The sequence below is a fragment of the Myxine glutinosa genome, chromosome 10 (genome assembly GCF_964187855.1).
Source record: "Myxine glutinosa chromosome 10, kmMyxGlut1.1, whole genome shotgun sequence".
Lineage (NCBI taxonomy): Eukaryota > Metazoa > Chordata > Myxini > Myxiniformes > Myxinidae > Myxine > Myxine glutinosa.
The window spans coordinates 61,753,196-61,766,623 of NC_136270.1; the positions used below are offsets into that span (position 1 = coordinate 61,753,196).

General features: G+C 44.3%; 1 protein-coding gene across 4 annotated transcripts in view; it reads left to right on the forward strand.

The window, feature by feature from the left end:
* Window positions 1–7,664, forward strand: part of LOC137434158 (ras-related protein Rab-27A) — a 53,160-nt gene extending 45,496 nt beyond the window's left edge. For all 4 annotated transcript variants that reach the window (XM_078785716.1, XM_078785715.1, XM_068126880.2 and 1 more), the window contains 2 exons: window positions 5,150–5,273; window positions 5,357–7,664. In XM_078785716.1, the coding sequence (XP_078641842.1) occupies window positions 5,150–5,273; window positions 5,357–5,534 (302 nt within the window). In that variant the 3' untranslated portion in view covers window positions 5,535–7,664. The remainder of the gene's footprint in view (window positions 1–5,149; window positions 5,274–5,356) is intronic.
* The last annotated feature ends 5,764 nt before the right edge of the window (window positions 7,665–13,428 follow it).

The window sequence follows — 13,428 nt, forward strand, 5'->3', positions numbered from 1 at the left end:
TCCTTCAGTCCATCCATACTTTCCGCAATCAACACCAGATCATCTGCATACAACAACTCCCACGGTAAACCCTCCTTTACGGTCTGAGCCAGCACCTCCATCACAGCTACAAATAGTAGTGGACCTTTAGTACCGACCCCTGATGCACTCCCACCTTCACCTCAAACTCACCACTGTTCCCGTCCTTCGTCCTTACAGCTGTGCGCGCTCTTTTGTACATTGCCATCACAACTCTGATCAACCATTTCTCCACTTCTAACTTCCTCAATGCCCCTGTCAATACTTTCCGTGGAACCCTATCGAATGCTTTCTCCAGATCAATAAACCCAAGAAACAACTTCTTCCTCTTCTCCATGTACTTCTCCTGCAACTGCCTCACAATAAAGAGCGTGTCTGTCATTCTTCTTCCTGGCATAAATCCAAACTGCATTTCGTCGATCTTCACCTTCTTCCTTATCCTCCTCTCCAACACCCTTTCCAATACCTTCATTCCATGCTCCAATAACTTTATCGCTCGGTACGAGCCACACTCCAGAGGGTCACCTTTCCCCTTGTATAGAGGGACAAGGGTACTCAGTTCCCAATCCACTGGAATGCAGCCTTCTTTCACCACCAGATTACAGATCTCTGTCATTCTCTTCACACCCCAACTTCCTGCTGCCTTCAACATATCTCCCACAACTCCCGTCGGCCCTCCCGCCTTTCTACTCTTCATTGCTTTTATCGCTTCCTCAACTTCCTTCTCAGTTATCTTCTCTGCCGGTCCTAAAACTGGGTTACTCTCTATGTTGCCATCCCATTCATTCTCTGTATTCAACAGCATTTCCATATATCTTTTCCATCTTCCTTTAATTCCATATGGGTCCACAACGATTTGTCCCACTTCATCCTTCAAGCAACTCACCCCCATCACATCACCCCTCTCTTTCGCTATCTGCTTTGCAATCCTGAATACCGCTCTCTGACCCTCATCCGAATCCAAGCGTTCTCCGAACATTTTCCTACATGTCTCCTGCACCTTTGATACCTCTTACTTTGCAGCCTTCCTGGCTGCCTTATAACTTTCATGCTCTGCTTTTTCTGCTCCCGTACCCTTCGCCTTCTGCCACTCCTTGAACTTCTTCCTCTTCTCGTCAATCCTCTTTCCAACTTCATCATCCCACCACCATGTTTCCGAGTGCCTCGGTGGTCCTTTTGTCCATCCACATACCTCACCAACGGCTCCCAACAGACTATCTTTCATTGACATCCAACCACTTTCAAGCTCAACCACATCATCTTCGACCCGACTCAGCCTCTCTTTTAATGCCTCCCTTACTGTCACCTCTTTCAACCTCCACACCTTCATTCTCGGTTGGTACTTCACCCGCCGAGCTCTCCTCGCACCTTTCACCCTTATGTCGCAGACAACCAAGTGGTGCTGTGAAACAGCCTCCTCCCCCGGGATCACTTTTGTATCCCGGAGGTGCCCCCTATCTCGCCTACGCAACATCAGGTAGTCAACAGTTGTCGTCGACCCACCTGACGTGTATGTAACAAGCTTATTATCCCCTTTCTGGAAGTGAGTATTACAAATCAACAAATCAGCTCCATCAGCAAACTCCAAAATCCTTTCACCTTCTCCATTTCTCACACCATATCTGTAACCCCCATGAACTCCCTCAAAACCGTCCATACTCCTTCCCACATGTCCATTTAGGTCTCCTCCTACCACAACTTCCTCATCTTTCACGTTTTCCATCAGCTTCTCTATCGCACTCCAGAACTTGTCCTTCTCTTCATCGCTCCGACCAACCTGCGGAGCATATCCCGAGATGACGTTCACCAAGAGCTTTCCAATCATCATTTTCACCATCATCAACCTATCACTCACTCTAGTCACACTCACCACACTGTCTACAAACTCCTCAGAAAACAGGACACCAACACCATTCACGCCCTCCGGGCACCCTTGCCACACAAACTTGTATTTCTGTCCCTGCCTACCCTTCACCATTCTCACACCACTTCCCTTCCATCTCGTCTCTTGCACACAACATATGTCCACTCTTCTTCTGACCAATACTTCCACCACTTCTCCTGATCTCCCTGTCATTGTCCCTACATTCCATGTCCCAAACCTCAGAAACCGATCTCCACTTCGGGCTGTACCCTGCCCATATGTAGTTGTAATTGTCATGGTTCTCTTTTTGAGGCAATGTTTTTATGGCCGGATGCCCTTCCTGACGCCAACCCTCTTAGTCGCCTCTTACGACACACAGGGATACGGTGTACCTATTCTAACCAGGGTACACACCATACACACCGGTCCAAGTTAATTCATGTAAAACTAAAACCACAAGGATGGCCGAGTCGTCCTCCCAAATACATTACACATACAAGCTCCTCCACAAGCTTGAGATCACCATTGATAACAAAGAAAAGGTTCATTTACACTGCACGTTAAGTAGCTAAGATGGCCAGGCGTACAGAATGTAAACGCAACACTTTCGAAGGTGATGATGCACGAAAGAAAATGCTTGATGCTTGATGAAATGAAAATGAAAATGCTTGGTGCACGAAAAAAAACGATCAATAAACTATATTCCCAAATGGAGCACTCCCAAACATACCCAAATACAGACAAAGGGAAATCCAACTGAAAAACAGAGGTGTGATTTAGTGGGCACTTAGTCTTAAATCGGCTGGTGTATCTCGTCAGGAATCGTCAAAGATCGTCCGAGGCCCTGGCGTCTTTGCGCATGAAACACACTCCTTGGCGCGAAGTAGGCCTTCCGCGTGAAGCGAACGGCCTTGGCGTGCAGCTCGCTCTTCCCAGCCGTGCTTGTCCTCACGATGTCGGCACGGAAACCACAGCTCTCCGTCCACAGTTCCCCTCCTCACGACCGACCCCAGCAAGACGTCAGAAGACGACCGCTCCTGATGAAGCCGGGACTCGAACTCGCACAACGTGAGAATGTCTTGCCTGATCGATGTACCTCCAAATTGGCTGGTGTATCTCGTCAGAGATCGTCTGAGGCCTTGGCGGGAAAATGTGTTCGTTGGCGCGAACTAGGCCTCACTGCGTGTCCGCTCCACGCACAGCTTACAGAGGTCCGCAGGACGAACCGCCGCTTCGAAGTCAGCACGAACCAGGACGCACAGCTTAAAGAAGGTCCGCAGGACGAACCGCCGCTTCGAAGTCAGCACGAACGACGATCTCTAAACTTTGATCCAAATACACAAATGTATTTGTCCAAATACAAAAATGTCCAAATATCCAAATTCAAAAATTCCAAATATCCAAATTCAAAATATCAAAATATCCAAATACACAAATGTCTGTTAATTGCTCTTTGGTAACGATGTCGTCCATGGCCCTCTGGAAGCAAGAGACCCCATTTGTTATGGCGAAAGGGAGACGCGTAAACTGATACAACCTCTGTCCGGATTCAAAAGCTGTATAGATTTTGTCATTGTCAGCTATAGGGATTTGTTGATACGCACTCTGGAGATCGAGAGTGCTGTACACGCCATATTGGGCACCTGTCGAACCAGAGAATCCAATCCTGGTAGCGGATAGGCATCCAGAAGCATAAACCTATTTATGGTTTGCGAATAATCAATTACCATGCGCTTGCGATGATTTTCGGACCGCACGACCAAAACTTGCGCACGCCAAGGTGAACGGCTGGGCTCGATTATGCCTTCGCAGAGGAGTTTGCTCGTCTCCTCAGAAATGAATTGAGTATCAGCCCGGGAATAGCGCCGGGATTTGATCGCAATTGGGGCGCAATCCGAAGTCAGGTTCGGAAACAAAGTCATCGGTTCAATAGACATTCCTGTCAGGGCGCATACAGAGAGCGTGTCATTTCTAAGCGATCGTGGCGCTCGAAAATCATGCCCGAATATAACTTTGGCGCATAAGGTGGGCAGTACCATTAGGCGAACATCAGGGTTCATTTTACCATTAATAATTAGCTTCACACGTTTAGCTTAGCTTCACCATTAATAATCACAATCCTCTCCAAGAAGTTCTGTCGCTCAAGCTTTTGGGTCTCACTATCTGCCATGATCTTTCTTGGGAAAACCACATTTCCAAGCTGGCCTCCAAAGCCAGTCGCCGACTGGGCATCCTCCGTCGTGCGGTCCTTCCTTGGCACACCTGAGCTCCTCACCACATACAAGGCTTTAATCCGCAGCTCAATGGAATAATGTTCCCCCCTCTGGGCTGGTGCTCCTGCCTTACACCTAGCTCGGATTCACGCTGTTGAAACCAAAGCTTTCAGAATCATTGGAATCTCCTGCGATGAAGTTAACTCCGAGGGCCTTTCACTCACTCACCGCAGGCAGGTTGGTGGTCTTTCTGTCTTCTACCGACTCCTCTCCGGCCTTGCTCCCCCAGCTTTCTCTGTGCTCTGTCCCCCCAATATTCCTTCAGGTCGCACAAGATCTGCCTGCAACCCTCTGATGGTTAAACTGCCAAAATCTATGATTTCGCTCTTTCACGAGCCTCGATCTTGTATACAAAAAAAAAAAAAAAAAAAAATCTCTGCTCACCTTCACTCTTTCATTCCCCTTTTTTCCCACCTCTGGAACAAACTCCCCCACTCCCTTCAATCCCACTCCTCCCTCCAGGTCTTTAAAACAGCTGTTCACCACCATCTCTTATCTTCCCCCATCCAAAACCTTGATCTTTTCTACCCCCGCTAATTCACCCCAGATACTTTATTTTATTTTATTTATTTATGGAAATTCCAACTTCTTTCCTGGAAGTCCTTGCAGTGTTCATATGTTTTATACCTCCCACCTCCCCCCAAGCCCTCCCCCTCCCACATTTCTCCCGATGTCCCTGCTCTCAAATGTTGTTTGTGTCCTTCCCCCTCTCTCCCCATCTTGACTACTGCTCCCCTTATTTTTTGTGTTTTATGTGTCGGTTTGACTTTTTGTGTGATTAATGTTAGCTCTTTCACGAGCCTCGATCTTGTATACAAAAAAAAAGAAAAAAAAGTCTCCATCCTTTAATTGGTGCCGATGATGTTATTTGCAAAACCGAGTGGCCTGTGAGGGTGGTGTATCGTATGTCTTTGGTCAGCGAGGCTGGCATCTTGTACTGTTGTGGCAGTTGATGGTTCAATGACCTGACGATCGGTGGCTCTGTCGGTTTCAGACCAGTTGAGCACACACGCCTATTGTGAGCGTCCAGACGTGGTGCTTTGCGGAAACAAAGCCGACTTGGAGAATGCAAGGGTTGTGTCAGCAAGACAGGCTCGAGAGCTTGCTCTTTCATTTGGGTAAGAAACAAATCACATGTAGGAATACTAATAATAATACCCATGGATTGTATGAAGTTGATGAAATATCCTCCTGACTGCAGAATTCCTTACTTGGAGACGAGTGCAGCTTCAGGAGCCAATGTGACGGTAGCCATGCAGACTCTGCTCGACCTCGTAATGCAGAGAATGGAGGCGAGCCTCGGTGTGGTTCTTCCACCCAGTCCTCCTGCTTTGAAGGACAGCCATGATGCCTCCACATCTAGATCCTGCTCATGCTGATGTTTTTCTTCGTTCAACTCAACTGACCTCAACCACAACCAATTTCCACATCTTCTCAAACCATGGCTTCCTACTTTAGGTTAATGACCTAAACCTCAACATGTACAGTGTCCTTCTCTTTAACTTCGTTGCTTGCAGTCATTTGTAATTTCTTCATCTGGTTATATGTATTCATTTGGCTCGACATCACCCAGATTAGAACCTCCAACAAATTACGCGTAATAGGAGATGCCAAACACCGAAACATCTTCAAACGATTCTCACCGGCATGGGTTTCACATCTGTTTTCCAAGACCTCATACCTTATCATTGACCAGGACTGAAGATGGCTTTCCGGTGGGAAAGCTCATGACGAAGTCGTGAAGGTACCGACGAGGCTCGTCTCATCTGTTTTATTTGTTTCCAATAAGTTTACATCACCAAATGAATTTTAAACCACTGCTGAAAGTCCCATAAGTATTATTCTTTGCTCGTGGTGTAAAGACATTTTCAAACAGTTGGATTACTCGTACACATCTCAAAGTCCTTCTACCAGTATTGGTTCATTGAATGGTAGGGATGCGAGATGGAAGATGTTCACGGTGAGTGAACATTGGAATAGTGAACATTGAACATTGGAAAACTTCATGGCACTACATTGGAGTACTTGGATGATGGTGTAGTTCTGTAAGTTATCCTATTGTTTCAAGTGAGTTGGTGGAGTCAAACTCTTACACGACCGTTATTGTGGATTTGTTCACCCATTGCGATAGTTTCTGATGCTTTCACCAGTTCCAGGACCGTGGCTGGTGTTTCCTGATCCCAGCAGGAGGATGATCCATGGTCGAGACACCGATAGCTCATTGGCGAATGTGAAAATGTTCAGCATGACATCGATCAAACACGTATGTGCCTGTGATTTCAATGTTTTGTCAAAAAAAAAAAAAAATCAAGGTCTTGTATAGAGTTAGCAAGTGACAACTTCACTGACAACAGAACCTTATCTTCGACACATATCAAATTTACCAACACCATTTACCCCAATTTACCAACTGCACATGTTGACATTCGATATTGCACATAAAATAATTTTGATTATACTTATCTACATATCGTTTTTTGGTGTTTTGATGGACAATGATGCGTATAAGAAGCGTTGTGAGTGGTCGGTGTGTGTCAGAGAAGCTCGTCGGCCATTCTCGGATTTGGCTGAAGGCAACGGATCCTCGGGAACGGTCGAGGAGCTTCTCCCAAGAGCAGGTGTCGTACCCAAACGTGCATAGGTAACATGTAGCGGTAAAAAAAGGTTTGTGCTCGTTGCATGCGCTTACATTGATTGTGATTCTTGAACCTGTTGGCGCTTTGACGTTTAGCGACGCACTTGGGTTTAAATTTTTTTAACCAAAACAAAAACAAAAACTGGTTTTGGGGAAACTTCACCTCCTGTTCCATCGGCATTGTGATTGCTATCATTCACCGAGTGGACCCGAGGGCCTGCAGGAGTTTCGAGCAATGGGCGAGGCGTCGTGCATTGGCAGGAGCGCCAGCCCCTTGACAGGTATTGAAGTTTATTTTATTGTTTTAAAATAAATAAGGTATTGAAGGTATTGAAGTTTGTTTCATTGTTTTTAAATAAATAAACCTCGTATTCCGATATTTCCGCCATGGGTCAATCGGATTGAATTTGTCGACAAGTGTCATATTTGCTGAAGTGCCGTTCACTTTTGAATTTCCATTACACTCACCCGAACACCACCTGTGCCATGAGCGTGTTCTCAACATCCTGTGTTTTACTTGTATAATGTAAATAGATTGGGTTTCTCGATTTTTGTTTTATGCTGTATTTAAGGGTTGCAATACAGAGAAACCAAAACGGTGTTAACTAACGTAACTAATATTCGATGATTCGCCTCGAGGTTCTTAAAAGGAAACTATCCAGGTTACAGATGGTCTTTGAAGGTTGCTGGTTGGTGGTGCAGATATAACAACACTCACCATTTAGGCCTTTCCCTGGCGTGTGATGACAATGGAATTGATGTTCTGCCTCGTTCCAATTGGCCTCTGTGAGCATGACAATCCTATCGTTGTCACAGTGCACCATTTTCTGCTTTATATTCTTATCATATTTTAATAAATGGTATTCTCACTGTACTGCTTCCTTTGTATGAATTTGGCTATCTAAGCATTCATTTCACTCTGGTCACCTTGCATGTGTAATCTCATGGCTGGTGCGGGATGCACCAAGGAACCCTAAGTTGGGGGTCGGGTGGAGTTGCGGCTGCAATGAAGTTCTGGTGCAGTGGAAACCCTTTACCAGCTGCTGTACTCCATGTTTATATCTCCTGACCTCTGGGTGCTACATGGAGAACGCAGCTCTGCACAAAGGATTCAGATTTTGAGACCTCACCGAGTCCTCCCAATCCAAAGTTTGACTCTTTCCAACTGCCCCCAACTCCAGACACCATGCCTTTCACTTTCCTTCAAACCGAATTCTGCTATAGGATTATCGTACTTATGTTTGTGCAGTCATCAATCCACCATATAAAGCACTAAGTCAGTCTGTGTGTTTGTAGAGATGTCTGTCCCCCTTCATAAGGGTAGGTTTTAAAGGCCAATATTTTAACATGAATGTGTTCACTTCGGTCGTTTTTTGAGGATAAAACAAACTCGGAAAACATTTTCCATAAGAGTAATTACGCATCTCCTATTGGAATTGTAGATGGTGGCTTGCAAACCGAGCCTCAAGGGTGGTGTACAGAAGTTTTTTGTTTTTTATAAATAACAAATACAAGACGCATGGAGGTGAAATTTGCTGCACGTGATGTGCAATGTGCCCAAACGTGTGTTCATTTACATCCGTATGATGTCTAATAAAGATATAAGCACAGCTGACACCAGGCCGAGGCTTCAGACTTTGGCACGCTCATTAGGTTGCACCGTCGAATAAACTGCTCCAACCCGTCAGCATGTGAAAGATCCAAGGGCTTTTTACTAGTGGATATATACCGTATTTTCCGGTGTATCAACCGCGGTTTTTTACCGACGGGAAAACCCTAAAAAAGGGGGTGCGGTTGATACACAGTAACAGAAAAATTTGTGCATTGAAAAACTGTCATATCAACGGGACGTAATCTTTATATTACTTTGGGGTTGCGGGGATACAATGATGAATGATCGTCAATTACGTTACTAAGGTAGGTTCAACGCCGATTACTGCTGCCAGTCAAAATACAAGAAAGTTTGAAGTTTGTAATATTTGATTTTTCTATGCGTGTTTGTGAAAATGTGTACTTTCACTAGTCCTCTTTGAATGACAGGTCACATAGTGAATAGAGTGTGCTAAATAAAGACAGGACTAAGTCACAAAACAAAAGCGTCAACATGGTAAACAGGATGTTTTGCATGGGACATTATGACGTACCTATTGTCTAACCAACGCCGTGGTAAGGCCACATAAAAATAAAAAGTTGTTGAGCGTCCTTTTTCCTCAAAAGTTCGGGTAGGGAGGGGAGGTTTTTATTTTTATTTTTTTCCTACTTTCCATTGAGTTTTGTTGACATGGAAAAATATGAAATAAAGACTCCTTTCTCCTCAAAATGATTTTATTTCTTCATTCATCGGGTTCCATCCTGTGATCCGTGGCCGTGTCTGCAGCCAACACAAATTTGAGAAATGAGCCAAGAGTCTTTGTCACATCAGAAACTTTGCAAGCTTGTGAAACTTTCGTCATGTCAGTTTTACTGGGGCCGGCGAATACTTTGACAAAAGTACCGCGTGTATCGTCAGGCAATGGCTCCCTATCCCCATCATACTTGCCGTCTGAGAACTCTGCATAGAAGTCCGAGATTGTAACATCCAACTCGATATTGCACGCAAACCAGTCCTTCACCATCTTGGAAGAGCCCTCACGGGCTATTGATGCGATCACGATAGGCATTTCAAGCCGATTCTAGCACGAATCAATACAGATTTCAGCGGAAAAAATCTCACACAATAGCCGCCATGAATGGCCAACGTAAAATGGGTGAAGTTGCCCGAGGCACTTGCGACGCTCTGCGCAGCACGCACTGCGCATGCGGTGCAGAACGGCGCCAAATTTGAATGTGAAAAGATCGTTTTTTATGATTAAAAAAAAAAAAAAAAATTTCGGGTCGGGTGTGTTTCGTAGGGTCGGGTGTGTTTCGTAGGGTCGGGTGGGGACGATCAACAACTCTTTTTTTTTAAATCTGGCCTAACCTATTGAAGTCGGCTTTGATGCCGCCGCATGGGCTGGGCGAATGTATAAAACGGAGAGGTCAACGGGGAGTTTCACCATTCGTTCTATCCTGTTCGAGCTATCAAGACCAAGATTCACCATTCGCTTCTATCCTGACCAAGACCAAGCTTCACCATTCGCTTCTATCCTGACCAAGACCACGAGATGGCACCGCGATCATTCACAGCAGCTTTCAAGCTCCGTGCCTGCAGGTTTGCAGAAGAGTTTAGTAATCGGGCGGCCGGCCGACACTTCGGAATCGACGAGTCCGTCATTAGACGCTGGCGGACTAACAAGCAGACGCTGGAGACGATGCCGAAGAAGAAGAAGGCGATGAGGGGCGGATGACGTGGACTTCTTCGGATTTTAGAGACTAAACCCAACGGCCCTTTTCAGGGCCCCACATTGGCCAGAGCCAAAACCCAACGGCCCTTTTCAGGGCCCCACATTGGCAAGAAAGAATCTATCTATAATGCCAGTAATCTCTGTGTGTCTGTCTGTGACCGCTGTTTCTCGACAACCACGGGTCCGATATACTTGAAACTTGCCAGGTATATTGCTGGGGACCCGAGGATGTGCCTTTTCAAGGTTTCATATTAATCGGACAAGTAGTTAGCGAGCTATGTCCAAAAAACGATTCAACCAATCAGAGAGCAGCGAGCTATCACGTGTGCCGAACGTGGCGAACAGACTCTGCCTCGGACGGCACATTTGAGAGCGTATTCATTTATTTCCCGTTGGCAAACTATGTTGCCGCTATGTTGGCGTTAAACTATGTTTTAAAACTAATTAAAACTAATTTGCGATTCTTTCGCTTTCCTGCGCGTTTGTGCACGCTATGGCGATTTCTTTACCAAACTCCGCAAGCCGTTCGCTTTGGACCAAACCATTTCATGTAAATAGAGGGGGGGGGGGGGATTGTCACCGTACTCGCAAGCCGTTCGCTTTGGACCAAACCATTTCATGTAAATAGAGGGGGGGGGGGGGGGATTGTCACCGTACTCGCAAGCCGTTCGCTTTGGACCAAACCATTTCATGTAAATAGAGGGGGGGATTGTCACCGTACTCGCAAGCCGTTCGCTTTGGCTTTGCGAATGGACCAAACCATTTCATGTAAATAGAGGGGGGGGGGATATAATTTTAGATATATATATAGTACGGGCATGCCCTAGTAATTATAATAGGCTATGAGCCAAGGGGGTTGGTCGGTACCATACAGATGGAGTAAGGCTCATTGTGATTTTTAGCAAGATATATGTCCCTAGATATGAAAAAAAAGTGATAGCAGTGTATAACTCTCGGCCATCTTTGTGTTATCACCCGAAATATTATTATACGCCTGCTTCGCTTCGCCAAAAAATGTGATTTTGCTAAAATTGGAATAAATATGTTTTTAAGGACCACAGAGTGCCAATAATTTGCATACTGGATGCCAACTAATATAGTAATAGAAATATAGAACATTTGTGGGGGTTATTTGTCAAAATATTGATATAATGACAAAAAATATGTTAAATTTAGTGAAAAAGTGGTCGAAATCGCTTCGTGTTCAGAATTCACATTGTACATTTTTGTCAATATTTCAAAAATGAAAACTCCCAGAGTAACATTTGACCCCTCAATCTTCGCAAGGAACCACTGCATTGGAATATATCATTACTTTGTAATATGGTGGTTGTTTGGGGCACATATTTTGGCAAAGTTCAAAATATGTTCAACCATACCCCCTAATTTTGATATTTTGGAACGAAGCATAGCTTTTGAACATTTTAGGTTTATTCGTCTACTACTTTTGGTATCTCAGTGTAATTTTTGGTATTAGCTAGTATCCTAAAGTAGGTTTGTAACATCAGCTACATTATATTTCACAATGCATGCAAACTTGCTCCACACTCTAGGTTTATCATGATCTCTCGAACAAATACGATCTCGATCTCGATCTCGGCACTGTGGTCTTTAAAAACATATTTATTCCAATTTTAGCAAATATCACATTTTTTGGCGAAGCGAAGCGGGCGTATAATAATATTTCGGGTGATAACACAGAGATGGCCAAGAGTTATACACTGCTATCACTTTTTTTTCATATCTAGGGACATATATCTTGCTAAAAATCACAATGAGCCTTACTCCATCTGTATGGTACCGACCGGTCAATTTGGGGGGTCTGGCTCATAGCCTATAATGATTTTAAAATTCTCTTTCAACTCATTTGATGTATTTTCACTCTTTCTCTGTCTTCAGTTTATCTTTCCGTTCATCATATTTCGCTTTCCATTTTATTTATTTATTCTCTTCTCTTTTTTAGATTTTCCTGATATATATATTTTTTCCCCCTCGAAAATCTGATTTTATTATTTTTATTTTTTTTTGAAGTCGAAAATCGGGGGTGCAGTTGATACACTGGAAAATACGGTGTATATATATATATATATATATATATATATATATATATATATATATTATATATATATAATCTCCTTACCATAATTTACGGATTGGTGTTTATGTGGGGTGGTGGTGGTGGTTCGTGTGCATCCTGTGGTGGCTTGGCTGCATCATTTTCTGGGGCATGGCTGTGCCACTGATGCAGTACTCTCCCCATTACCAGTCAGCTGGTACTCATTTTGCTGACCTTGGAAGGATGACAGGCCAAGTCAACCCACCTGGTGTTAATTCAACGATAGGACAGGGGCTAAAACTCAGGATCTCAAAACAGCGATTTCGACCATTAAACCCACACGAGACTTTTTGTTTGTTTGTGTTTGTCACGCTACTCCTTTTATAGTTCCAGGCCGATTACATTCAGACTTGCCACATAGGATGATAATAAGCAAGACCTCAATTAGTACATACTCATGTTTTTTATAATATGTCGGTGGGCTTGGGATGCAAATTCTCTGTTGATGCGCATCATGTCACGCTGCTTCAGGTGGGAGAGGTTATGACAAGTTCCCCCCACCCTTTCCAGTGCAGTGTTCCTGGCCCCACCTGTTGCAGTCCAGTAAGGTGTTTTGAATTATAAGCAGCAGGATGTTTTGACTTCATGTACATCAACCGGGTTATTGATTTTATTTTCTGGCGAGATTGAAGCAGCTGTCAGTTGCCTATACACTGCCCAAATAAAAGTGGGTGCCAGAAGAACATGTTGAATGCTTGCAACAAGATCACCCGTAAGGCAGGTAACTGCTAGTATCTATTAAAAACAGACACTGCAGCCATATCAAGCCTCCAACCCCATTGCCTGGATAGCTGGCTTTTCTCCACCCACAATAATTGTCAGGAAGAAAAATCACACATCAGGCCTGTTTTTCTGGTAAACCCAAGACGTCTTTGGAAGTCATTCACAATTTGAATTATCTGAGTTACACAACCACGATGTATTATATATGCACATAAGCAACAGGTACGTAAACTAGGTTATTGGACACCGCTCCTTTTCTATCCCATCTGCAACCGCTGCTTGTCATTGCCGGGCACAGAAGGGGGCCCAGCGATGACACACACAGAGTACACAGTTTTCACTCCATTTGTTTGGGCAATATGAGCCATCCTTTAAGCTCGGAAGCTGAAATTATGCCACAATTGTGAGCATGTGCTTTGGCAAAAGCGGTATTTTTTTTTTTTTTGATGAATAACCTAATAATAATTTGATTTAAT